This window comes from Pelmatolapia mariae, linkage group LG15 (genome assembly GCF_036321145.2).
Source record: "Pelmatolapia mariae isolate MD_Pm_ZW linkage group LG15, Pm_UMD_F_2, whole genome shotgun sequence".
In the NCBI taxonomy this organism is placed as follows: Eukaryota; Metazoa; Chordata; class Actinopteri; order Cichliformes; family Cichlidae; genus Pelmatolapia; species Pelmatolapia mariae.
The window spans coordinates 34,753,297-34,780,788 of record NC_086240.1 but is presented as its reverse complement, the minus strand read 5'-3'; the positions used below and the strand labels follow the sequence as shown (position 1 = coordinate 34,780,788).

The 27,492-nt window shown below is 40.1% G+C and overlaps 1 protein-coding gene across 4 annotated transcripts; it reads left to right on the top strand.

Moving 5' to 3' along the window:
* The first annotated feature begins 1,200 nt into the window (after positions 1-1,200).
* Positions 1,201-26,769, top strand: crtc1b (CREB regulated transcription coactivator 1b). 4 transcript variants are annotated; one of them, XM_063494917.1, is made up of 14 exons: positions 1,201-1,332; positions 3,049-3,165; positions 3,735-3,862; positions 4,931-4,990; positions 5,240-5,334; positions 5,842-5,912; positions 5,994-6,037; positions 13,822-14,045; positions 14,631-14,782; positions 15,883-16,119; positions 17,408-17,494; positions 19,755-19,841; positions 19,925-20,099; positions 20,702-26,769. In XM_063494917.1, the coding sequence occupies exons 1-14, from the start codon at positions 1,207-1,209 to the stop codon at positions 20,911-20,913; spliced, it is 1,815 nt and encodes a 604-aa protein (XP_063350987.1). In that variant the 5' UTR covers positions 1,201-1,206; the 3' UTR covers positions 20,914-26,769. The 4 variants fall into 4 exon arrangements, with proteins under 4 accessions (XP_063350987.1, XP_063350986.1, XP_063350985.1 ...); XM_063494916.1 differs by having other exon boundaries at positions 5,827-5,912; positions 20,708-26,769; XM_063494915.1 differs by having other exon boundaries at positions 5,827-5,912.
* Positions 26,770-27,492: the final 723 nt, after the last annotated feature.

Below are 27,492 nucleotides of genomic sequence, written 5' to 3'. Positions count from 1 at the left end.
ATTTTCTCCCTTGTCCCAGCTGTGCATTCTCGTGCTTCTGATTTACAAACCTTGAGATAATAGCTGGTTTGTTGCTGGTGTTTATTCTGGGCACAGGGTGGCATGCTTCGATGTTGTCACAGTCCAGATCAATCCCTTTGGACTGCAGGAAAGCAGCAACCTGTTGTACCATGGAGCTAACGTCCAGCTCCCCTGGTTCCTCACTGCTATTGACAGTCCCTGCCTGAGCGTATGAGCGGGGTTTAATATGAAGCCCCGGTCATTTATCCTGGAATACCGTTGCAGGTCTGCAATCCTTTTCTTTTACTCTATGTTTTAGATGCAGAGGAGCTTTACCTCCTCCACAATGTCAAGGATGCTGTTCTACTGCAACCTGATAGTAGAAATTTCCTCCATTAGGAAGTCAAGAGACTTTTTAATGTCCTCGACTTCCTCAGCTGTCAGAGTCCACTTGGCCCCATGGTACCCTTCAGTCAGCTGTTCGCTCGGTCAGCTGTTAGCCTAATAGCTCGTTGGCTAGCCTGCAATTACCTCTTCAACTCTTTTAGTCCAATATCCAGTATCAGGGTTGCATTCCAGACAGGGTCATACCAAAAGTTTCAAACAATTAGACCATTGTCCTTGATCCAATAAAACGATGGCCAGAAAATCTACAAAAACAATTAAAATATACCACACAACAGCTCACAATCTCTCTCACATAGTGAAGTTTAATTCAATATATTCAGATTTTCATTGCATATATGCAAGTTTCAGTCAGTATATTCAGACTTTCATTGCATATATTCTAGTTTAATTCAATATGATCCAACTTTCTCTCCATAAACTAGAGCTTCATGCGATATATGTAGACTTTCCTTCCATTCTGGATAGTTCATGTGCTGTTTTTTTCTGTTGTATCCATTGCATTCATTAATGCTTCATTCCATGCTGTTTTTATTCTGTTTGAAAATTCTGTTCTCTTTTATGTGAACCTATTTATTTATTTAACTATTTATAGCATGCATCTGGGGCACACGATTTCCCTTGTGGCAGTGCTTATTTTATCTGCAACTCACCCTGCCGCAAACTCTGGCAATAACTGAAGCAAAAAAAGAAAAAAGAAAAAGGAAAACATCAACAGACACGTTGACTGTGCGTGATGACGACCGGGAGAGCCCGGAGTGGTGCGTAGCGTAACATTCCATTGAGAAGAAGAGGGGAAAGATGGCGTCCTCTAACAATCCTCGCAAATTTAGCGAAAAAATCGCTTTGCATAATCAGAAGCAGGCGGAAGAGACCGCCGCGTTTGAAGAAGTGATGAAAGACCTGAACATCACCAGAGCTGCGCGGGTAAGACCCCCACAGAGGGGCTGTTTACCTCTCGTTGCATCGCTGTTTGGCAGCTAACGAACACTGCGGTGATGTATCGGAAAGGTTGGGATGCTAAGTAAGCTAAAGTTCATATTAGCGTCCTTTGCTGCATCAGTGCAATGCTGCGGAGCGACGTTTCCCCCGCGCCTGTTAAAACACGCCTCATTATTTGACTTCCAGCAGCACTAACCAGCTTAGCCTCGCCTGCTGGAGCTGTGGATAATGTGCACCTGTTCTCCCCTGCCTGTGGCTGCTGACATTTCGTTAGCTAATAGACAAATCGTCTGGCATGGTAGTGACCGCATTAGAGCACGTTAGGAAAAGTTAGCTGCGATTTAGAAACGGAATGGGAAGCAATGTTGGTTGACAGAGAGATTAGCCAAACAGATGTTAACCAGCTGTGTGTGTGTGTGTGTGTGTGTGTGTGTGTGTGTGTGTGTGTGTGTGTGTGTGTGTGTGTTTGTGTTTGTTTCTTATTTATTAAGGGGAAAGAGGGTAACCCCCACATTACCCGTAACATTATTATTTTCATAGCATACACTTATGGAGAGCAAAGTCAGCTCTGACTAAATGATCCACATGTCTCGTTTTACTCGCTCTATCTTTAGCAAAGTGTGAATGGCAGCTTTCTCACTACAATGGCAGCGTTCAGCACTGGTTGCCTCAACCACTACAAGTGGAGCAGATGTTTTCATTAGGCTGCTGTTTATTATGCCAATTCAATTGGCTTTAACTGAAGCTGCAAGTCCACTGGTGATGAATAAAATGTGTGTTTTTTTTCTAACGCTGAGACATGATGTTCGTTTTCCTGTCTGTCTTTGTTGTTGTTGTTGTTGTTGTCATTTTATAGAAGTGAATATAACTGTGGATGAAAAGCTCTGGTTTAGATATAGCAGATGATAATCACGTAAAAAAAAAAACAGAGTAAAATGGAGCTGAAATGGGATTTTTTTTTCAAGTTTTAAAATAACTTCCAGAATGACTTGTCATAATTGTTGGCGATTTCTCGCAATTTTTGATGATTAGCTAATTGTTTCAGGGCTGTCGTCTCAAAACATATAAAACCATCTTGTTGCCAGGAAACGTTGGGGCTAATTGTTGGTCTAGTTGCTGGAAATGATGCCCACTTACCACGCTGCGTCAGTGTAAACCTGAGCTGTACTGTTATTTACTGCAAAGGGGGGGGGAAATTGAATTTACTACTCAGTTTTATGGTCTTTGCCTGATTTCTTTGTGTTGCCATCCAAACATCCATCCATCGCATCAGTTCTGATCATTTATCCTCACGCATTTCATTTCATATTCGAGGCCTTCCATCACAGTGTTTTTTTGTTTTTTAATAACATATATGACTTTTGTTTTGACTACTGTTGTGTGGTTAATGTAGTAGCCAGGTGTGTTACATGGAAAGTCTGACTGTAATTACACCAGCTGTCAGTCAGGTGTCATTCACATCAGCTGATGTGATTTTTCTTTTCTTTTTATTTGCTATTAAAATATGTTCTCTGCCTCTCGATTATTCGTGGTACCGCCACATCTGCCTGGCTCATCACGTTTCATCTGTCAGTTAATGAATTCATCAGTCTTTCATATCCCACACTGTGGTCTGGCATGCACCATTCGTTTTTAGCATCTCTTTTTTGTGTATCGGATCAGTCATTCACTCATGCTTTCATGCAATTTTACTTTGCACAGTTGCAGTTACAGAAGACCCAGTATTTGCAACTAGGGCAGAATCGTGGACAGTACTATGGAGGCTCACTGCCCAATGTCAATCAGATTGGAAATGGCAACATTGACCTGCCTTTTCAGGTGAGCCCCTGGCCTCTCTCGGCTGGTAAATCAATGGTTTGTTCTAGACCAGTGTGCCCTTCTCAGCTGTTGGTGATAATATTGGACATACAAAGGTTGCAGGTGTCTGTGGTGTTGGTGAAAGAACCCAGAAAATCCCTTTAAAGCCATTAAAGAAAGTCTGCAGGCTTATTTACGGCTGTGCTGACAGTAAAGTGCTTAGACATTACCTTGTGGTCAAAGCTGCATAAAGCATCAGGTTTTATCAGGGTCCAAGAGTGAAGGAGAAGACGTGCACTACAGCTGTTTTTTTGTTTCTCTTTGTTTTGTTTTGTTTTTTTCACCCTGGTGCGTAATTTGGTTCCTAAATTTTAAATAGACCATTGCTTGTCATGGCTTTCCATTTTTAATACATTTGCCAACTCAAGCATCAGTATGGGGGGCCCATGGCTTGACTCATTTTGAAACAAACACATGTGCACCATTTATCCTCAGACATTATCCTAAGACACAGCTTTATAGTGTAAGCAAGTTTTGTTTTTGTTTTTTTTATGGGAGGGGCCTCATTCACCTGATGTGTTCACCTCCAGAACTCGGTGCTGGATACCAGTCGGACAACCAGGCACCACGGGCTGGTGGACCGTGTTTACCGTGACCGGAACCGCATCACTTCGCCTCACCGCCGGCCGCTGACAGTCGACAAACATGGACGCCAGATATCCTTTCGTTTCAAGCGCACTGTGATGAGGAATGTGTTATTGTTTTGGTCTCATTTTAAGTCAAAATTCTGATTTGTATCTGGAGACAAGCTACTTCAGCGTAGCAGGCTTCTTTAAATTTAAGCTTTTAGCTGTTTAATTGATCAGCTTTCATTAGTTTTCATATATTTGTGTGATACGTTTTATATCGTTTATTTAGAATAAGGAATGACTGAAATTCTGAAACGATAGCCTTTTGTTTTAATGACAGTCTTCATTGCTGACACTATCAGGACTATTTTAAAGTCTTTTAGCTTGTCATCATATTATTCCTAAACATTTAGCCAGTGCCATTGATGATAAACAGAAACACAACAGATAGACATCAGCCACTGATGTTGGGAAATGTCCTCTTACTTGTTGAGAGGCCAAAATACCAGTATGCAGACTTGAGATAGGGGCTAAACTTTGTGGAATGAATAGTTTTGAATGTAAGTAAGGCCTCAGTTGCACAGGCCTAGAGACCGTTTTGAGATCTTTGTTGCTAGGGAAAGATGTGTATTTCCCAACTAGTTGGGCGTTGGTTCCTGGAGGTTGCAATGACCAGATAAAATGAATGGGAAAGAGGGCCCCACACCAGAAACCTCCAGGAGCAGTGGTTGCCTGTAGTTTGCCTGGAAAGGGGTTAACCAGGGGTTAAGGTTATTTGGTCATCCGTGTTTTTATATTGTCATATGGACCAGAGATTGCTACCAGACTGGTTAACAATGATTGCTGTTTAAGGAAACGCAATTACTATTCATCATATGAGATGTGTTAAGATATCATCTGTCAGTAATGGTGCTGAGTGGATTTTAAGAGAGTGAGTGTTTGTTATGCTGCATGTACTGACAGCCTGATATTGAACTATGTAACGTGATGCATTGTAGACAGTTGACAAGACCGTCAATATATTCGTCTATTAGATAACAAGATATCAAAGTAAATGTATCCAAGTAACACTTGTGTGTGGTTATTTATTATTTAGCAGGTCTTTTGGGTTGATTAGGGCAAGAAAACAAATTTATTTCCCTTGACTAAATTCACATTGACAGCTGTCCTTACAGCTCAGTTTACCTCTCCCCACCGCCAGACACTAGCTGGAGAAGGTAAGGCACCTCCTTTTGTCCATTTGCCAAAATAAGAACTAGGACACACAGCCAGATACAGCGCTCTTCCAAAGATTAAATGACATGACTCGGTGCAGCCTATTTGATGCACAACTTCTAAAGTAAACCAGCCACATAGAAGGTCTAGAACAGATTTCTGATAGATTTGATGCTGCAGAGCTTGAATTCTGCCAGTATTCAAGAGTTGGCATTGGTTTTGCTCGAATTTCATTTGTCTCTCACGTACAGGACAAATTCAGACTCTGCCTTACACCAGAGCGCCATGAATCTAAAGCCCCAGGAGGTCTTTGCCGGGGGATCACAGGAGCTGCAGCCTAAACGAGGTAGAGGAAGATCCCATTACAAAGACACAGAGCTGCTTTTATTTATTAATGTGGAATGTACTAATGCAGACAGGAAACCTCAAAAGACATAAAGGGGCTGGTGTCACACAGTAGTAGTTCTCGGTGAAATATTTATAAAGTAAATGGATCTCTAGCAAAGTTTCTGCATTCTGGTTCAGCCCTCGGCTGGATGTGGAGGAGTAGCATCTCTGAATGAGGCTGATTCAGGAGGATCTAGAGAGGAAAATCAATAATTAACTGATTATGCATTGATTATGTCTTTTTGTGTGTGAAGCTCTGATAAAGCGAAGCCAAGATTAGCTGGCTTCCTTTCAGTCTGTCTGGTGGTCACCTTCTATTTTTAGACTCTAGAATCTGGTGCACAGCACTATATTCTGCATGACTGGCTCCGATATTGATGACTCATTTTTTTTGGTTTGTTATGTATTTTTGTCATGGCAAGCAACTGTGTCTTGCTGTTTCACTAATTAGTACTGCTGCTAACAGTGCCTGGGACGGAGAACTCGGAGACAAGTGCAGACAAGGATGTGCAGAAACAGTTGTGGGATGACAAGAAGGTACCAATGGGACAGGGAAGGGCTGCAGAGTCTACACCGGTGACGCAAGACTTGTGTCTCATGATTGCATTTTCTTCTCAGGATGATTCATCAAAGCCCAACACGTGTGATGTCCCAGGAATCAAGTGAGTGGTTTACGTTGTTTGTTTTATTATTCTTCAGAGAGCAATGCCACTCGAGTATTGTGCATGAAGCAATATGTGGACATTAGTTGTCTGCCATATTGGACGTGATACAGCTAGGTTGCTAGGGGGAAATGTGTGTTCCCCGACTGGTTGGGGAGCGCACATTGAGAGTTGCACATTGAGAGTTGCAAATAATTTGTGCTCCTAGTGATCTCTTTGGAGTTTGAATTTCTGTGACCTAAGAATTGACAAGAAAACTTTGGCATGTTTTTTTTCCTTTAGTTGGAAGAATAACCATCAACCAGATATAATCCTTTAAATCTCATCTATAATTATTTCAGAAAACTGTGAATAACAAACTTCCTGACCTCCTTCATCAGGCTTATCTAGGGCAATCTCTATTAGAGCCTGAAACTGTACAAAGAAATAAGCACTGCATAAATCAAAATCAAATCAAATCAAATCACTTTTATTGTCACGTCACATGTGCAGGTACACTGGTACAGTACATGAGAGTGAAATTCTTGTGTGCGAGCTTCACAAGCAACAGAGTTGTGCAAAAATACAATAACGTAAAAAAGCAAAATATAAGAATGGCTAAATCTGAAAGTAATAAATATATGTACAATATATAAGAGTATATGCATTACTGGATGTGTATACTAAATATGTTTCTCTACATGTGTGTGTGTGTGTGTGTGTGTGTGTGTGTGTATACATATTTTACAAATTAAATAGAGTAAACAATAAAATAAGATATATAAAATATACAGAGGTCGGTAGTTGACATGTGCAAAACAGTGGCATTAATGTACAGTATGGAGTGCATAATGTTGAAGTTCCAGTAGTGAGGGTGAGGTGTCTATGACGTGTTCAGCAGTCTGATGGCTTGGTGGAAAAAGCTGTCTCTCAGTCTGCTGGTACGGGACCGGATGCTGCAGAACCTCCTTCCTGATGGTAGTAGTCTGAACAGTTTATGGCTGGGGTGACTGGAGTCCTTGATGATCCTCCCCGCTTTCCTCAGGCACCGCTTCCTGTAGATGTCTTGGAGGGAGGGAAGCTCACCTCCAATTATCCGTTCAGCACACCGCACTACTCTCTGGAGAGCTTTGCGGTTGTGAGCGGTGCTGTTGCCGTACCAGGTGGTGATGCATCCAGTGAGGATGCTCTCAATGGCACAGCGATAGAAGGTCCTGAGGATGCGGGGACTCATGCCAAATCTTTTCAGTCTCCTGAGAAAGAAGAGGCGCTGCTGCGCCTTCTTCACTGTTTTGTTTATGTGTACTGACCACGTAAGATCCTCAGCCAGATGTACACCAAGGAAGCGGAAGCTGCTCACTCTCTCCACAGCAGCGCCGTTGATGGTGATGGGGGTGTGTACTTCTCTGCACCTCCGGAAGTCCACTATCAACTCCTTTGTCTTTGCGACGTTGAGGGTGAGATGGTTGTCTTGACACCAGTGGGTCAGGGCGCTGACCTCCTCCCTGTAGGCCGTCTCATCACCGTTGGTGATAAGACCCACCACTGTAGTGTCGTCCGCAAACTTCACAATGATGTTGGAGTTTCTAGTGGCCATGCAGTCGTAGGTGTAGAGTGAGTACAGGAGAGGGCTCAGTACACACCCCTGTGGAGCACCAGTGTTCAGTGTGATGGGGGATGAGGTGGTGCTGCCCAGCCTGACCACTTGGCGTCTGTCAGACAGGAAGTTAAGGATCCAGCTGCAGAGGGAGCTGCTCAGTCCTAGATCCTGCAGTTTCCTGTCCAGCTTCGAGGAAACGATGGTGTTGAATGCTGAGCTGTAATCTACAAACAGCATTCTCACATACGTGTCTCTCTTCTCCAGGTGTGACAGGGCAGCATGGAGTGTCAGGGCTATGGCATCATCAGTGGATCAGTGGATAAGATCACATTTAATAATTACGTGCTAATCTGATATTAAATATTTGATGTTTTACATACTGAGATTACTGGTGTGCCTAATGCTAACAGGCAAATGTTTATTTATTCCAGGAACAGAGAACGTCACTGTTTGTTTGTCGGGTTTTTTGATTACTTTTAGATCATGGATCTTTTTTTTTGGCTGCTACTGTCGATCACTGACAAAGTTAGCTGCTTGGTTAACATTTACAGCCTCACTGCTGCCAAAAAAAAAATGTTAATGCCAATTTTAACTACAGTCCTACATCTCCGTAGTAAAATAAGGATACATAACAATGCAGTTAGATTAATAAGTAGGCAGGTTTTATTACTGGTCTGTTTTGTAGCGCTCTGGACTAAGTAAACACCAGCTCATTATTAGTCTGCTACTCTTTTATTTTTCTATAACTCCTTTTTTCTTTTTCTTTTGGATGGTTGACTGAAGTTTTTTGTGTATTGCCCATCTGTCAGGTAACTAAGGAAATCCTCCAGCATCTGTGAGGAAAATCATAGATGCTGCTAGTATCACCTTTCAGGATTATTTTGCTGGTGCACTTCCTTTTTTTCCCCAGTAAAACAGATCAGATATGGCTGGGGAAAAGTCCTGCAGTGATGGGCAATCAGGTGCCATTTTTCTACGAGCACTATAAAGTACAAATATAAAATGCTTCATAATGACATTTAAAGCAAAAATCCTTTTTTGCATTAACCTTTGATTTTAGAAAAATGCCACTGAAAGAATTGGAAATAAAAGGGAGAATTTTGCAAGACCAAACATGGATGGACCAAAAAAAAAAAGAATTGGGGGCAAAGTCAGCAATTTCTAACCATTTTATTATCTGATTTCCCTGGTGAGAAAGTCCATGTACTTTCCCATGTATCAGTTCAAAGTTAATTTAGATGATCTGTCAGAATAACAGAGCAAAAGCAGGACTTGCTTCTTGAAATAGTTTGGAGTGGGTTAGGAACTCCCGGCTTAATATGTTCAATCCAATTTAATGCAAAGATGTGACACCTGTCTGATAGAATCAGGTTCAGCTTTATTGACCAAGTACAAGGAATTAACCTTGGGCTTTTTCTTTGCTCTCAGTGTCCATAATAAAGTTGATAACATGACAGATACAACAGCCACACGTATATCATATTTATTGTGCAAAGTAGCGGAGTGCAAAGATGCTGAATAAATAAAAAGGCTGGTTAATGGACAGAACTACACAAATTAGAGCAAAACTTAAGTGATTATTGTCATTTATTGGTTAGGAAGTTAAAATATTCTCCCATAAATCAGGTTAGGTACAGTTATTTTCACAATAGATGGTCATCACAATAAATCTTAATATGAATGATTGAATCGGTTTCCTCTGATTGGTAAACATTTTATTTGTTGACCTTTGCCACAAAGAAAGTCACAATCTTGTGAAAGCATACAGTAAAATGGATCATGTACATGTGTTCAAAAGACAGTTTAGATCACCTTTTATTTATCATCCCTCCCCTTATTGAAACTTCCCTACTTTGATAGGATATGAAAAATGCACAGACAAATGCATGGTAAAAAAGCTAGTTGTAACAACATAGTTACAACTGTAACTATGTTAAGGAAGCACAGCAGCTACGACGGCCATTGTGACAGAAGTCAGGCTGATTTTGTTAATGATTGCTGTGTTTTTTGTTGAATTTTGCGTTGTGGCAGTTGAATTTTGCGTTGTGGCAGTTGAAGCTTGGGTTGTGGCATTTGAAGCTTGGATTGAGGTGGCATTTGAAGCTTGGATTGAGGTGTCTGTTGCATTCACTTCTGGTATCTGTGAAATGGCTGACATTGAAATTGATGGATTAACTTCAGACTCATTGCTACAAATCCTTCGACTGCTTATAATATAATTTGTTGTCATTTGCTAACACTCACCGACAAGCAGAAGCAGAATGAAACAGATCTTGAGAATCATTGTGGAAAAGTCCTTCAACCTTCAAAAATAAAATGATTGATTATTGTTTAATTTCAAATTCACATTTGTGTTTCCCAAAAACCTGGAAACAGCATTAAATATAATCTATAATGACATAGTTTAAATAAATAAAGTATAATATAACAATAGCTCAATAAAGTAAATCAAGTATGAAAACTGAAATAAATACAATAAAAACTCACTTGATAAAAATCTAAACCAAATACATTCAGTTATCGTGTTATTAGTTTAATTTTCTAAATGACAGAAATGTCTTTTCTCTATATTTTTCTAATTCATAATGCAATAACATCATCTTGAATTTAAAACAGCATAAATGTTTGTTTTTTTTAATTACTGTAATCATTATACAGCTACTTTTTATAATTTAACTTTAAAGTTTAAAAAAAATTACTTCCATCGTTTTGCTTTGAAGCAAAGCTCAAATTTTTGTTTGTTTGTTTTTTTTCAGAAAAAAACTCATTGGCTGGACAGAAAAGACGGTTATGAACTAATTTGTCATATTTTATTTTCCATATTGTAACAAAATAAAGTCTTCGGTAAATCTTTCCCTGACTCTAAAGTTTAGTCCGATATTCTAGATTTGAAAACTTACAGTTTAATTGTCCTGGGTTGTCTTCAGTTGTGCTGATGCTCACCGACTCCAGCTGTTTATGTTTAATCTCTGACGGTCTGCAGCTTTTATACCTGCACAAAGTTGATAAGATGACGTCAGATGCTGAACAGAGACGCAGCTTGTAAAACTGGTTTACCATCTTTTCTTGCCCGTATCAACAAGATGATGTGACGTATATGTGATTTTTATATCTATCTATATAACTATATATCTATATGTAGATAGCTACCAATATATATCTATCTATATCTATCTATATCTATCTATATCTTTTTGTTTGTTTTTTGGCACAGCATTTAAGTAAACAGTTAATAGGCGGATGGTTTATTTAAGCTAATGGGGTTTTTTATGTGATTGAGTTTACTGGTAAAGCTTGGGTTTTTTTTTGTTTGTTTGTTTTTTGCATGCATGTGTTGATGTATTTTTATATATGCAAATGTATACATAAGAAACAGAAATGGAAAAAATGGCATAATATAACGCATGGCACAACATAGAAGAGCCACCTCGATGGGACAAGACCCGGCGGTCCATCTCCATCTAAAGGACAAAGGTCACTTCTTCGAGGATGCCAATGTTCACATTTTGGACAGAGAAGACAGATGGTTTGAAAGAGGAGTGAAAGAAGCCGTCTATGTCCGCTGTGAACGACCCTCTTTGAATAGAGGCGGTGGCTTACGACACCAACTGTCTGCCATCTATAAACCAGTTTTGAGATATTTCCCAGATGCCTTAATGCCCACTCACATCCTGGGCCTTCTGACCTCAGGAAATCACATGATAGGGTGGGGTTTCACAATGAGTTCACCCGAAACCTTGGCTGATTGTGCCCACACCCGTTTTCACATCTTGGCTCGTGTGATTACATAGAGGATCATTAAGGGGTCCTTAGTCCCTCTACGGAATACTCCCATTTACTCCCATTTACTCCCACTCCCAAAAAGTGAAGCAATTTGTTGAAACAATTATATAACGCAAAAACAGTCAATATTTTGTATGAACGTGTTTATTCTTAAACACAGCTTGAGCTCTACTCGGGAAGCTTTCTTGTAGTCTTCAGGAATAGTTCTTTAAGCTTCTTGAAGGATCTAAGAAGCTCTTCTTTGAATGTTTGCTGCCTTTTTGTTTTCGTGACATGCTGCTAGTTAACAAAGCACCTAAAGAGATAAAGTTTAAAACTGGTTCCCAGAAAGTTGATTCTGTTCATCTGGACATAGTGTTCTCAGTGGGAGAAAGATTTCATCACTCATCCAAGTGACTTCTTCAGTCTCAGCTGACTGCAGGTTTCCCCAACCTTATAAACAGTACCTTTGCACAATGACTGAAACTAGCGCACTGCATGAGCAATGGGCTGTGAGGTCAGTTTCATGATCATTAAAATGTTTCTCCCACTGAAAACGCTACGTCCAGAGGAACAGAATCAACTTTTTGGGATTTACTTACCTGGATGATTGAGCATGCATCAAGACATTTTAAAACTGCTTCTTTGCTAAAAACCTTGACTTGGGTGCCCTTTTTTGTTTGAATGATTCAAAGGTCAGTGTCTGAAGATGGTCAGGTTCAAGGACTGGACTGAAAATTATTGAAAAAAAAGCAAATGTCCAAATAAGAACTTTGCAGAACTATTGCTCAAGAACACTGTCAACAAATTCAAAGAAAATCTGGCTCCTTGGAAGCAAAATATAACAAATGAAAGACTTTGTACAGCATTGTAATATTTTTCTGTTATAGGCTCACACATCTCAACATTTCCACATTATCTCCAAAAGTTGATTCTGTTCATCTGGACATAGCGTTTTCAGTGGGAGAAACGTTTCATCACTCATCCAAATGACTTCTTCAGTCTCAGCTGACTGCAGGTTTCCTCAATCTTATAAACAGTATATTTGCATAATGACTGAAACCAGCCCACTGAAGGAACAATGGGCTGTGAGAGCAGTTCCTTAATCATAATTATGCAAGTTCTCATGACCATTGATGAACAACCACTGATCAAGGCCCACTTCAATGAGTGACGAAACGTTTCTCCCACTGAAAACATTATGTCCAGATGAACAGAAACAACTTTTGGAGATTTACTTACCTGGATGATTTAGCATGCATCAAGAAATTTCCACATTATGCTTTGACAGCTGTACATAAAAAGAAACACCATGTCCATGAAATGTGCTGTCAGTTCTCAGAAAAGTCATGAAAAAATTTGCATCTTTTTTGGCTTCTAAATTCAAATAATGTCTGTGTTTAAATGTTATACCCAAAACAAAACAAAACAACCAGGAAAAATTAAATGTACTCTTATTTGGTTAGTCAAAAATGAAGCAAACTATTATGAAACCCCGTCACTCCTGCTGTGCACTTCTGTGTAACTCTTGTTAAGCCTCCATATTACAAGTTTATAATTATGCACTAGAAAAAAATTAAAAAGTTTCTAAAAGCATCTTTTCAGTGGGACACAATACCCATTAGGTAATTAATCTAGAAGAAAAGTTATTACAAGATCATTATGTTGTGATGTAACAGGAGTGGCTTACACATACTCGTTCCCAGGAGACACAAATCCCTTGGTGGTCGCACCAGAAACAATATCTGGCATCAAAATCTTCCTTTGTGACCAAAGAATCAGCCAAAAGTAGCCTTTTTTAGAGTTCCTATTATTAGTAATAGATTATTGTTCCTGCTTCTCTCTAAACGAAGTCTGCTTGTGTTTGCTGTATTTGGTTCAAACTGACCAAAGCAAAGCATGAAACAGGTCTTGCAATGATTTCTCCTTGCTAGAAACTGAAAACATTTTCAAGAAAGTGAACTTACGAGACACAGAATACACACTGAGAAAAGATTGTCAGCTGATGGAAAATTCTAGCACGGCTGGGAATTATTTATCTGTGGGCATCACTGAGTGAAAGCACAATAGGCTTCAGTTTAGCCAAGCTTGTTTGTAGAGCGCTTTATGCTAAGGACAGAACTAAAAATACAAAAATAAATAATAATAATAATAATAATATTAACAAGAACAATACATAAAAATATATATTTAAAAACAGAAAAATTGCATAAAAAGCACAATCTGAGTAATATAATTCAAATTATATAGAAAAATGAAAATCGACCCACCCACTGGAGGTGGGTTTTAAGAAGTGATTAAAATAGCATTTAATTTAAAGCAAACATGCTACCCACTGTCACCTAGCTGTTGTTGCCTTCTATTAAAAATGCTCATGTGCTTGGTCACAGTCTTGTTTCACACAAGCTGTTCTTATGTCTGATAGAAAATGTCCTCTTTTCAGCATATTCCCTTCACCAGACCAGGAGTTGAACCCATCCGTGCTCCCAGCCGCACATAACACCGGCGGTTCGCTGCCCGATCTGACTAACATTCAGTTCCCCCCACCGCTTTCTACCCCGCTGGACCCCGAGGACACCGTGGCCTTCCCCTCCCTCAGCGCAGCCAACAGCACGGGCAGCCTCACCACCAACCTCACCCACCTGGGTATAAGCGCTGCCAGCCACGGTAATAAGCAACATTTCGTGTTCATTAAAGGGGTAAAACGGGTAAATTTAACAAAGCAAAGGGATTTTACCGACCAGTGTTGTGGCGCAGAAATTTAGCTTTAAGTGGAATGTGTTTGTTTACAAAGGAGAGCCACTAAACACTTATGCAGCTGAAAGAAAACAAAAACATGCCGGTAGTTTTCATACAAATGACAACAAAACAGCAGGATTTAATTTGATGCTCCACAAGTGTTGAGTCTAGCTCTGTGGGCGGTACGCAGTGTGGCCAAAAGGATCTGGTTCAGCATCAGTTTGTAACTGTCTCTTATGTTGTAACACCTAATGTGTAAAATACCAAATGTAGGGACTTGTGCTTTATCACATTTATGCACTTTTACAGACTTTTACTTTGACTTAGACTCACTCTTCTGCACTCAGTATCAGTCCCTACCGTGCAGGCCATTAAAATTGGTTTTTGCTGTTTTACTTTTTCTGATGTTTCTTATTTACACCAGTTGGTGCATTAAAGCTAAGTTGGAGACAAAAAACAGGTACATGTACATCCATAGTTTCTTTTTCTTTTCTTTTTTTTTTGACTTCCCAGGGATCCCCACTTCCTCTCAGCCCACCATGACCGTGACTGCACAGCGCCGGCAGCCACCGGTGGTGCCGCTCACCCTAACCTCTGACCTCCATCTCCAACATTCTCCTCAGCAGCTCTCACCCACCCTTTCCTCACCTGTTAGCATTACACAGGTAAGGTTTAATTAAAATTAGTTTCATTCTCTTTCAGGAACAATGTATTTGTATATCCAAGGTATTTGGACCAAAAATGGATGAAGTCAGAAATTTAAAAATAGTTATTGCACTTGCATCCCAGTGTGTTGACTTTGAAACAAATGAGTGTCATCACTTAGTGCAAAAAGAAGTCACATTATATTGACCCTTACTTCATTTATTGCCCTACTAAGGATTTTTCACATTAGTTTATGGTGCCGTTTCAAGTCTTTTTCCATTAATGATTAATTATATTTTGAAGATTTTGTGCACAGAATAAATTGCAGAATAAAATACTGCACTTTAGGACATGCTACATTATGGTCAAACTCTCATTGGTTCAGTATTTGTTTATGTTCAGATAGTCATCAGTAGAAAGGAAGAGTGTGGCTTTACAAAGTCGGGCATGAGAGAGCAACAGAGTCGGTATTGTAGGGAGGCCGTGGTGGATGAGCGTGCCACATTTACACATTTATCAGCTTAGTTGATCTTTCTTTTTTTTTCCAGTTTTCATTTGCAGTCTGGTTAAGTTAAAGAAACACTACATGGCTATGATGATTTTAGCAGGAAGATAAAGCTTTTACTTTGAAGGAGACTTTTCACAGTTCCAGTTGAGTCTTTGCAGTCAAGTCGGCAAACTGCAGGCATGTGCCGACGACCAACGCAATCACAAGGAAGTTGTTGGTGCAGCACTGTACAATTCTTTGCAGATAATTTCACCTGGTACTTTCAACTGGGTCGAGAATACATATGTTTGCTTATCAGCTAGAGGTTGCCAGGGGGGTCGCTAGGCCCTAAGTGACTGAAAACATCTGCAGTAATGTGTTCCTATGTGTAAATAGCACTGTTGGATGCTGAGAACAGGCTCTTAATGATATCTGTGTCTTTGTCCTTATGCTTTTAGTACAGATCCATAAATTGTAGTGCTTTTGAAACGTCAAGCTGTATACTAATGAGTATTCAACACATACTAGGTGGTTAAAGATAAGATAAAACATTTAAACACCACACCCCTATCCTCCAGTTCATACAGCAGAAATCACTGCTACTTGGACTAATTTTTCCCCATCGTTCTGCAGGTTGTGCCAACAGAGTCATTGACCCTGGAACAGCAGCTTTCTCAGTACCCTCTGTTTAACCAGCTGACAGCTCAGGCTCAGGCTCAGCTGATCAGTGACCTCCAGAAGCAGCAGGCCCTGCCACAAGGCATCCAGCTCATTACCTTGCCAACTCTGGCCTCCGCTGGTACAGCGTCTGCCACTGCCAGCAGTCCCTCACCAGACAGCCAGACCACTGGCAGCATGAGCATCAGCTCGGTAAGATGCAGTTTAACAAGAACGTGGAAGCATAGATAAAAATCTGATGACATGATTGAGATAATTTTGCTTATTTTTAAGCTGATGTTCATTTTACCACTTTGATGATGCTACCCTAAATACATCGCAGTAAATATCTGCACATCCTTTCTATGCTAATTAATTTCTAATTATATAGATTAATTTAGCTAAGAACCATAAACACATATTACTCTTTGCTACAAGATGTCACTGTAAAGTTGTTTGATGTTAACATCTTTGTAAATGATGGTTTATGAAAAAAGAAATATTCATTTTTGGCCATTCTTTAAAACACAACTGTTTTTATTGAAGTAGTCATATTTTGAATGTAGACCATTTGGCCAGATACAAAGCGTCAACTGGTTTTTATGGTTTTGGTTAGTAGTTCCCACCCTGTATGAGGTATAATCAGAAGGTTTAGGCAAAGTCAAAAACCTTTACCCTAACCTAACTGAACATTGCCCAGTCTCTTCAAGAACATCCTGGATCACTTTAAGCCCAGCTAGTATTTTATTTAGTTGGTTTACCTGGAACTCTTTTTCTGCCTCCCTTTCATTTGTAAATGGTTGGACTAGATGGACTGCACTAGACTAGGTGTTTTGTTTTTCACTGTTGAGTGCTCAAAGCACAGATTTTGAGCTTTGTGCCCGAACAGTGCATCAAACTTGTGTTTCTTTAACTTGATTTTTTTAAGGAGTCTAATTTAACAGGAGGTAGTGATCCCAAACATTCCGGACTTCACTATAATCTATTCTAGCTTATACCACCACATTTGCACATGCAAATGTACATTTCCATGCGGGCTCCCACACATATTCCACAGTGGCGACTTTTCTTTGAAAATGTGGCTTTGGGTGTAAACAGCTGAAAACATATATGTTGTGGAGAGATACCTAGTTCTCTTCAACACCGATAATCATCCACAAACAAAACATCCACACATTTGAGCTTGAAATAGAAGTTGATGTTCATTCTATCTCGTGCAGTGAAAAGGTCAGAACAAGATTTCCAGAGAGCGATGTAAAAATTGCAGCATTGCTGAAAGTGATCCAGAGATGCACTCAAATATGATTTTAAATGCTTAATAGATCAAAGTTTAATCAGCTAAGGTGTTTGATTTCCATGGACTAGCTTCCTGAGCTTTTTAGTCCTACCTCATATGTTTTGAGCAGACCCTAAGTTGATGCCTTCTCACATGTCATCCTTTTTAGACTTGTGTGTGACAGGCATGAAGCTTAGTGCTAGCTAACCCTCTTCCCTCCAACAGTACCGCAATCAGACTGGCTCACCAGCCACTCAGTCTCCAACCTCCCCAGTCTCCAATCAAGGCTTCTCCCCTGGAGGCTCACCTCAAGTAAGGGCCCACCCACCGAGCTACCTGCTGTTTGGGGAAGGGCTTTGCTCCTGGGGGAAAGCTAATTGTAGAGAGTTAGGCTGCTTTTCATTCACTGTATCCACACTTAATCACTCATAGTGTCAACAGCTGCATAGCTCATTTCTTCATCAGCACTGTCATCGTTCACAGCGTGCACGGCAACATATTGATAGCCTATTGATGGAGGCTCTGACACTTTGTAGCCTTAAAATATTCATCTTGTATCCTCAACCATTACAGTTTCTCACATGTAATTCACCCAAACTATATTCTCTGTGTCAGATATATTCTGAGGAAAGTCTTGGTTTGTTTGTTTTTTCATGGGTGGGGGACATGCCAGGCTGGAGCACGCAGGTGGCAAGATACGTATGTGCAGGAAAAAATATCTGCTTTGTTGTCACATAGTCAGGTCATCATCATGCAAACTTTATGCTAGGTAGATAACCTTGTTGGCCTAGCCGTTCCATCCCAGTGATTTGGGCATTTACACTGTAACACAGCGTAAGTGTAGTTTTTTTTTAAAAGGCAGTTTAATTACAGTTAGTTTCCAGAACATGCATCCTTGTTTTGTTTTTATTGGGGTTTTTTTATTATTTGAAACCGTGGAAGGGGATCTTATGTTGTTTGCCTCTGTTTTGGACTTTATATGAAGACAGAGGGCGTTTCTCAATATGCGTACTTGCGTTCTCGTGTACTCGTGATACGTCATCAGTCGGAGACCAAGTACTGTTCCAATTCGAAGTACGCATCAAGCCGAGAACGCGAAAAAGTCCCGGATGTGTTCTCGCTCCGCCCGTTTTATCGAGCATGCATCTGTGTGGACTTGGTACAGCTAAATATCCCAGAATGCATTTCGTCTAGAACAGCGGACTCCCGGCACATCGTTTTCAACCCCCCGCCCCCCCGCCCACCGTCTTTTCGCTACTCAGGTTAAACAAACCCCAGCAGCTGTCTATTGTATTAAATGTCCACTAAAATAAAAATAAAAACGTTCTAACATCTCACCTGCTTGTTTTTATTAAGGTATGTACACGTATGTACATGTACACTATTTTTATTAATAGAGGTTTCACTACTGAGGTTAAAAATGATATATAAGTCACTTAGATCACTTCTAAATGTTAATGTTTGGTTTATTTCAGTGTTTTATTTGTTCCTGAGTAAACCGGTTTGGCTGTGATTAAAGTTAAGCTTCATAACATATTACTCACAGTTAAATTAAGAGGGGACGGCAGTAAAAACTCCGGACCTGTGACATCATCACGTACGCTGGTGTTCCAATTGTACAAATCACGTGTCCGTGCTCGCGTTCTCGGCGAGTCCGTACTCGAGAACGCGAGTACGTACTCACGTACTTGAGAATTGAGAAACGGCCAAAGACTAGATGTAAAGCTCACAGGGGCTAACAGAGGCTAACATCAGGTAACAGAGGCTAACAGTAGCTAAATGAGGCAAAAACGGCAGTGCTACTGACAGTTCAGCATATTCTCAACAGTTCACTTACTATGTGGAGACAGTAATTCATGGCTGCCACTTGTAGTATCAGTAGCATTTTATTCACCACCCCTGCTAACTACATATCTGTGTTCAGTTCAGCTTTATTTATATAGTGCCAAATCACACCAACCAACACCTCAAGGCACTTTCTACTATAAGATAAATCCTAGGTAGGTATGTATACTCAATGAGCCCAGACAACTTTCCACATAAACCAGAATATAATAAATATTATTAAAAATATATATATATATAACTTTATCTTTTTGCACTGGAGTTCCTGCAGTGGTGGTGAGTTGAGTGTTGCCACGGTAATATGATGACAACAACCCATCTGAATTAGTTTTTGTCTTGATCTGGGCTGTCGTGGTCCTATCTACGAGGATGGGACAAACTGAAACACCCTGGTTGTTTGTCATTTATACTAAAACTGTAAAGTGTGCATTCGATTTTAATAATAAACTAATCATTAAAGAGTGGCGCTATTACATCTTCTGTTAGCCTCCTCTTTTTGTGTTTAACCATGACAGTCGTGGTCACGAGGTCCATTTGCTTTGCTCGTTGCTCACTCTAACAGCTGTGACTTTGTGTGCTGCTTGTGTTTTTTGTTACTCCATCGCTGAAAGTGTCTGCTTGTGAACTTAGATATTTTCTCTCTCTGTAAAGATTTGTGTTATTATTGTAGCCACTGCAATGGTGTATTTCTCATATATATTTTGGGGGGTTGTTTGTGTTCCTCCAGCACATCCCCGTGGTGGGCAGCATATTCGGCGACTCCTTTTATGATCAACAGCTGGCATCGAGGCAGACCAACGCTCTCTCTCATCAGGTGACACGTAACGTTAAGTAAAAGGTTTTCTTTAGATTCTCTCTGACTTCAATGTGTGTAACGCATACAATTGTGCTTTTTAGCTCGAGCAGTTCAACATGATCGAAAACCCCATCAGCTCCACCAGCCTTTACAACCAGTGCTCCACCCTCAACTACACGCAGGCAGCCATGATGGGGCTCACTGGGAGCAGCTTACCCGACTCTCAGCAGCTCGGCTACAGCAGCCACGGCAACATCCCCAACATCATCCTAACAGGTAGCCACAGCACCTGTGTGTGTTTGCCCTTTGATACATTAAAGGTTCTTTGCATAAATGCCAAGCATCCGTCAAAACATCGGTGATGAGCAATAAACGAGGCCCCCCTGTGCTGGTGTGTTGCACATGACTGAGATTTCAGTCAATATACGCTCTATCTGGGCTAAGGTAAAGAAGTCTAAAGGCAACTAAGCCGACACTAGCAGCACCTTCGCTTTTTGCAGAATTCTCCGGAGACCATACGAGGGAACAACTTCTTTTAGACACTTCCACATTTTACTAAATTGCCAAAATTTCTTGTTTTATACACTTCTATCATCCAGTCTAATAAACAACACTAAATAAGAGTCAATAGCAGAATAAACTGTACGGCTGTGCAGAGTTGGTGTACTATCATCAAAGTAAAACATTCCAGTGACTTGAACGTTTGTCTTTGGGTTTTAAAGGTACTTTGCAATCCACTTGTGCAGTAGTTCTAAAATAGGATCTCTGTGGTGGGGAAACATGTAGAAATACTTGTTCAAATTTAGCTTGAATCAGTAAAAATGCTAACCCGATTCTTGCCAGGCGTGCACGTTTTTCTCAGTGCTTGTATTTCTCAGTCACAGGTGAGTCTCCGCCAAGCCTGTCCAAAGAGCTGACCAACTCTCTTGCGGGAGTTGGCGATGTCAGCTTCGACGCAGATTCCCAATTCCCTCTGGACGAGCTGAAGATCGACCCGCTCACCCTGGACGGACTGCACATGCTCAACGACCCCGACATGGTGCTTGCCGACCCCGCCACCGAGGACACGTTTAGAATGGACAGGCTGTGACGTGAAGAAAAAGAAAACTCGTTAACGGAGAGAACCAAAGGGCAGGATGATCCCTCTTCCTCGTTGCATGGCCGTCCAGCTGTCCGACTTTGCCCTTTGAAACGATGCGGCACCAAAAGACAACAGGGGGGAAAAAAGACATCCAGCGGCTCGCCGGGGGGATTGCCTCGCTGTCGTTTTGAATGAGATTGGTTGCTCAGCGCTTTTGCTAGCCTACTGTGTTTACAGTGTACCATTACATGCCACATATATTCCAAAAACGCACATTTGGCGGTTTTCTTTTCTTTTCATATCCGCTTTATTATTTATTTTGTTGATATTTGCTTGTAGCAGGAAGCTGCTAGGACATTGGGCGAAACCGCACCCGATATAAGTGGCCGTGTTTTTAAGAAAAAAGAGAGCGAGGAAAAAGAAACCGAAAAAAAACATGGTCGCTTTGCTCATACCGTGCAAGGAAATAGAACGGTTTTCCCATCATGCCATAACGGCTTTCTATTTCACACTCAAAGCTTTATTTTTGACAACCAAATGTTATTTTCATTGTGTACTTGTATGTTTTTATGCTTCATCTATTTATATGTTCTATTTATTTATTTGGTTAAAGATTTTATATTCCATTTCATAATTTCAATTTGATGCCAAAATGTTTTCTGTAGGCATCGTGTAATATTGCACTGATGTAATTTGTGTCTATTTATTGATTACTAACATATTTATAAATGTGTTTATTAAGCTATTTTTGGTTTATCGAGGAGTGCAAAACCTCCCCATAGTTGCCCTTCGGTGTTCAGTGTGCCATTTTCTGATGTAAGATGTGGCGACCGTTAACCATGCTGCAGCCCAACAGTCCAATCCAAATACGACAGGTTTTTTTAGCACCGCTCCAAAAAATGCTGCGTGCTCCGGAAATGCGTTGACTTAAAGCTACGCACGTGATCTTTAACTGAGAAAAATCATCAGGTATTTCTATTCAAATAGAACAAGAAAATCAGAAGCATCTAAATTTATTTTCTCCTGATGAAAAGCCAGAAAACATACATATATACGTACATATATACACATGTTCAGGCCGACCCTCTTCTCAGTGAAGGTAGGTGTCTGTTTTTAAACCAGAGATCACTGAAATCTTTTAAAGTTGTCACTGTGAAATCACCTGATTTTGCCTTACGGGAGTATTCTACTGTTCTACTTAAGTGTCTAACGTGACAGCGTATTTTCGTAACTTACTGTAACGTTTTCTCGTATTTGAGAGAAACTTTTGGTCAGTGATGTTTGTGGTTATGTTGTGTAAGGTTTGACAAATCAATGTACTGTATTTTGTAGCGGTACACTTTATAGCCAAATTGTTGGATGTTTTCTAAAGCGGGGCAAAAATGAGAAAAAAAAATCAAACGCGGGTTTGAAGTTTTCGAGATGGAGCGCAATTATGGGGAGGCTTTTTGCTCCTTTACAGGGAAGCTCTAACAAAAATGCAGCTGACTCGACGCGTGGGTATTTCTTACTGAACTACTTGGTTTTCACAAGCTCCATGCTTCTAGTTTATGAGAGGATGGGATAAACTAGACAAAGTAGAATATGGCTATATAAATCTATTTATATACTAAGTATTGTGCGCAATCTGATTTTTCAGCAACCAGATGAACACCACACAAATCGGCGGTGTAGCAGAGTCACATCGTTTGAATACGCAGAGAGACTTTAAGGGGTCAGTCAGCCCGCCTAAATCTTTTGTCAGAGTTTCCCTGAGAGTCACGTGCAGTCTGTGGGATCATGTTTGTTATATTGTAACGTTTGTGTACAGATGTGCTAATATTTTTACTCACAGCGCTGATGGGAAGAATTCCCAAATCCCCCTTGCTGAAAAAAGAGAAAAAGGAATCACTTTTGGTTTACCTCTACAGCTAGACGGTTTGTCTCAGTTGAAATGTTTTCTTGTCTGCTGTAAACCTCCATCAGCGGTTTTTGTTTGCCTTCAACGGGCCTGTGATTCCTATGCAAAATGAGACAAATAAGATGCTTGAAGGAAAAATCCACCTCTGGTGTTTTATTAGCTAACAGAGTTTGCACGTTAAGCTGGATTTATTCTTCTTTTTGCAGGCGAGCAAGCAGTGTGAATCTTATATTACAGATGGTAGACTTTGGAGATGTCAGTTTTATTTTAAAGAGAAACATTATTGCAGATTAAAACGGAACCTAAAATGTCAAACATGGTAAATGTCGTGCAGGCCGTATAATATTTTAAGACTTTAAGGGCTTTGTAGTTTATGACATTATCAAAAACCATCTCACTTAAAAACTGGAATTAGGCGGCATCTCTTTTAAAGACTAAACATCGTGGCTCTACGTTAGAAAACTGACACTATCGAGAGTGTGCGCGTGCAGGATGTTGTAGTGTGTCGTGGTGGTGCTAATGACAATCAACAAGTGGAATACAAATTCATTTCGATACCAGAGAAGCATAAATCCAGCTTTATTATGAGTTTTTGGCCTCAAAAACTGTAAATCGGGATTTATTTAATTACCTGAATCTCCCTCTTCGTCCTGTGCGACTGTTGAACATGGTGCAAAATTGCTGCTCTAGAAAGACACCCTTTGCCCCTGACCCTAAATGAACCCGTGTCAAACTTTTGCATTACCCACAGGACGAAGAAAAATGCGACACACACTAATTCTGCTTCGTGTAAAGCAGCTAACGTTGGATTTTTCCTTCAAGCCTCCGAAACAAACGTGTAGAATTCACACTCTACGGATTACATTTCCAAAGGTTTGTGTACCTAAAAGATATTAAGCGTCACGTGCACTGTCGTGCTGCCAATAACGGCAGTGATTTGAGCTTTCCTGCCATCTCCTTTCTTTCGTCCTGCTGAAGTCATTGATTCACTGACCTTGTACATATGCTATAGCTGAAACAAAATGCATGACTTACCTGACAGTCAAAACCTCTAAATGAAGGCCTTCTATAGCTCTGCAGGTTTGATTTGTGTAACGTAACGCTACCACAAAGTCTAAAGGGATGCATGTAAGGGTTTCTCCTGTTCAGTGACTCTGTTACCTCCATCTCTGTACAATGCTACTTGATGAATGATAAAAGAATGTATTTTAAGTGGCAGTGTCCTAGTTTTAACCCTTTGCCAAATGAACCCGACGATGTTTGGTGCGTTTGGTCCGTCACAGACGGCGACCAGGCTTCCATTTCTCTCTGCGCCTTTTCGTTTGCCCCTTTTCTCCTTTTAAAGAATCAGACTGTTGCTTGTTCCACGCTTTCTCCTACTACTGTAGCATCTCTCTGCGTACGAGTGTAAAGCAGTCCCTTCTTGTATAGAAAGACCTTGCGGTCGTTTCGGCCCTCTCCTTGGCTTTGTTGATGGGGGATCCGTCCCGTGAAAGTTGCAGATTGGCACGTGCGCTGATCGTTTGCATATGTGAACTTGACTCTTCTGATGCTTCTGTGTTACGCAGTCAGCCGCATGACATGATAGACACGTCAAGCAAATTATTATAACATGTTATGTGCAGGACTTTGATCTCGCTATGCTGAAGTGGAGTGCTTTTCAAGACACTGGATTATGATGGTTTTTGTTGTTGTTGCCTATCATGTCACGTTCTGGACTGGGTAAAATACAACTGTTTGTGTTGGGGTTTTTTTAATTTCTTGGTTTCTTTCTTTTTCTTTTTTTGTGTATGTGTGTGCAATGTTTAGTCCACTAGTTGCTTCGCACTTTATTTGTGATTTCCTGGCTTTTGAGCAGAGACTGTTCTGCCTGACGTGAATGCTGACTGTTTCACACCAGATGTATACTCCGGAAATATTTTCATGTCAAAGAAAAGATGAATTCTCTATTTTCCTTTGTAAACTATATTTTGGCTTGTCTTGTTTTTTAATCTGTGAAGATCTTAGGGGATGCAAAACTAGAAAGGGCTTACTCCAGTGCAGCTTGTGTTGGAAAGGAAAGGCGTTCCGAATGTGTGTCTTTGTTGGTCACCACACACACACACACACACACACACACACACACACACACACACACACACACTGATTCAAACACTAATTAGCTACATATGTCACAGTCACACTAGAGTAAACAGTGGTTTGAAAGTGGTATGCAAGCACTCAGAGTGCGTTGCCATCTTCACAGGAACTTATTGCTGTTAAGATGGCTTCAGGCTGGTATCACTTTGCGATTGAATAGGGTCAAAAGGACTATTACATGCAGTCTGTTGGTGATAATGAGACTTGGCTACATATAAAACTTCACATTAGGTATTTAGAGTCCAGTGAGAACCTCAGCTATAGGAACAGAATACAAACAGTTTGCAACCAGCTGAGTTGAGCCCACTGTGGCAACTCATCGCCGCAGACCGACTCAGATTGTTTGTACTGTGGTGGCAGCTTTGTCTGCATTTGAAAATTAGAGACCGATTGCCCCCCACAAGGCGATCTGTGCAGAGGTGGTGCGCCGTCAGTTACACTAATTACAGTTGGTCTCCGACAGAGAATAAATAAATAAATCAGTGCATTCATGGGGCAACCACCAATTTTCCTTTTCTAGGCGCAAGTAGGTTCCATCCTGTTTTTACTCTACTGTGACTGAGCCATTAAATACATATGCTGCCAGTAACAGTGCTGCAACACAGTCCGACTTAACTCTAGTAGCTAAATCTCGAAACTACAGGTTTGTCATATTTTTTCCTGTCTAAAATATCCACCCACAAGCCTAACAGTTAAAACAAGAACATGTACTAGAGAGGAGCTCATGCTGAACTCACACTAGTTAGAAACTGCTGATGAGGGGTGTCATACGCCTTCTTCATGGTTTTATCTAAAAGTAATTATAACTCTGGTAATAGACTTGACTTCATGCAAGGCAGCTAATACACTTTAGTTTAAAATTAGTAAAAGAGACTAAAAATGTCAGGTTTGTTGATCAGATTTGAAGTAATTTCACAAAATAGGCTGATCCTGAGACGACATGGTGAAATGCAGAGAGCTGGAGGTCCATTTATTTCAAATATAAGATGCACAGGTCATCTGAAAATGTCTTTTTATGTCTGATACACTGTTTAGTTTTGAGACTTTTGCTTATTTTAGTCTGAGACATCACTTACTTGAGGTACTTCTCGGCACAGCCGTTCCCTTTTTTTGCCATAAAAAGGCACAAACTGCATTTTTGTCACAAACTGAAAAAAGTTTGATGAGTGATGCTCAAACAGGAGTGTGCGATTAAAGGTGTGCCCTCAGTCCCAGAATACAAGTAAAGAGTTGCTGCTTGGTCTGTACTGCTTGTTCCCAGAGACTTTAGGTTTGACTCAAATGTCCCTTTAATAATATGGGGTTTTATAAATGACTCTACAGTTCATTAAAATGTGTAAACAAAAAAAAGAAAAACAGAGTTTAAGTTCCACTTAAAGCTTCTAGTGAGAATAGCATTATATCACTGTTGTCCTGTAAGTCGTAGTAACAGAACTGTAGTTATTTATTTGTTGCCATGTGATTCTCTTTACGTGACCATTTGTTTATAAGATGAAAGAGAAAAAAAAGTCAAATTAAATTGAATGTGGAAGACAGATTTTTCTCTGCACATAGTCTTGATTTGCAGAATATGCCGAGTAAAAAGAAACTGTCCAGTGTCGCATCACAGCGTGTTGCTGTGGACATGCATGATGTTTCGACCCTGTTGTATATTGTCTTTGCTATTGTTTCTATTTTGTAATCTGTATTTCCAAATGCAAATTTAAAAGATTATTTTGGATATGTGCATGCTTGTGACTTGTTCAGAATGTTAATTTCCACTAAAAGCTGTTGAGTTTGAAAACAAAAAGCAAGTCAAGTCTGTTACTTAAAATCACATGTTCGGCTTCTTTTACTGTAATTATATATATCAGACCATCATAATTCCTGTTTAATAACATATAATACCTATAAAGCCAATTTTAAATTGAATGATCATTAACGTAATTTTACTAAAGGAAATGTAATTTACCTTCCTCTGTTATAGACTGTGCTATAAAACTTCTCGGTCTGAGAAGTTGAGCTGATTCTTAAGTGCTTTGAACTTGCATTATTTCTAATGACCAGCAGGGGGCGATTCTTCTCAATGCTAAAATTAGCCAATTTATATAGAAGTCTGTACGAAAAATGACCCTACTGCTCACTCGATTTATGCCCACAGTAAACACTTTACTCATTAATGTATTGTTTCAGTTGCTAGCTTCAGGTTCTCTTTAATACAATTTAATTTTCATTTTGTAAATTATTTACCCATTTAGAGTAAAATTGAGGGAAAAGCATGGCCTGCTTTGGGGAGTGACTACATTGTCATATACGGTGAATATATGGTGAATGTCCAGTGTCTTAATGACATCTAGTTTAAAACAAAAAACAAGATGGTAAGCGCTATAGTCCCCAAGTGGATGCATCTAAACAGGGTTTCAGTATGCACAGACATCAGATTCCCACACAACAACAACATTTATTCATTAGTGACAGACAAATCTTTTCAAGTGGTTTTTCTGAAGTGGAAAATGTTATATAATATTTAATCTGACATTATACCAATTCCCTGTGAACACATATTACCG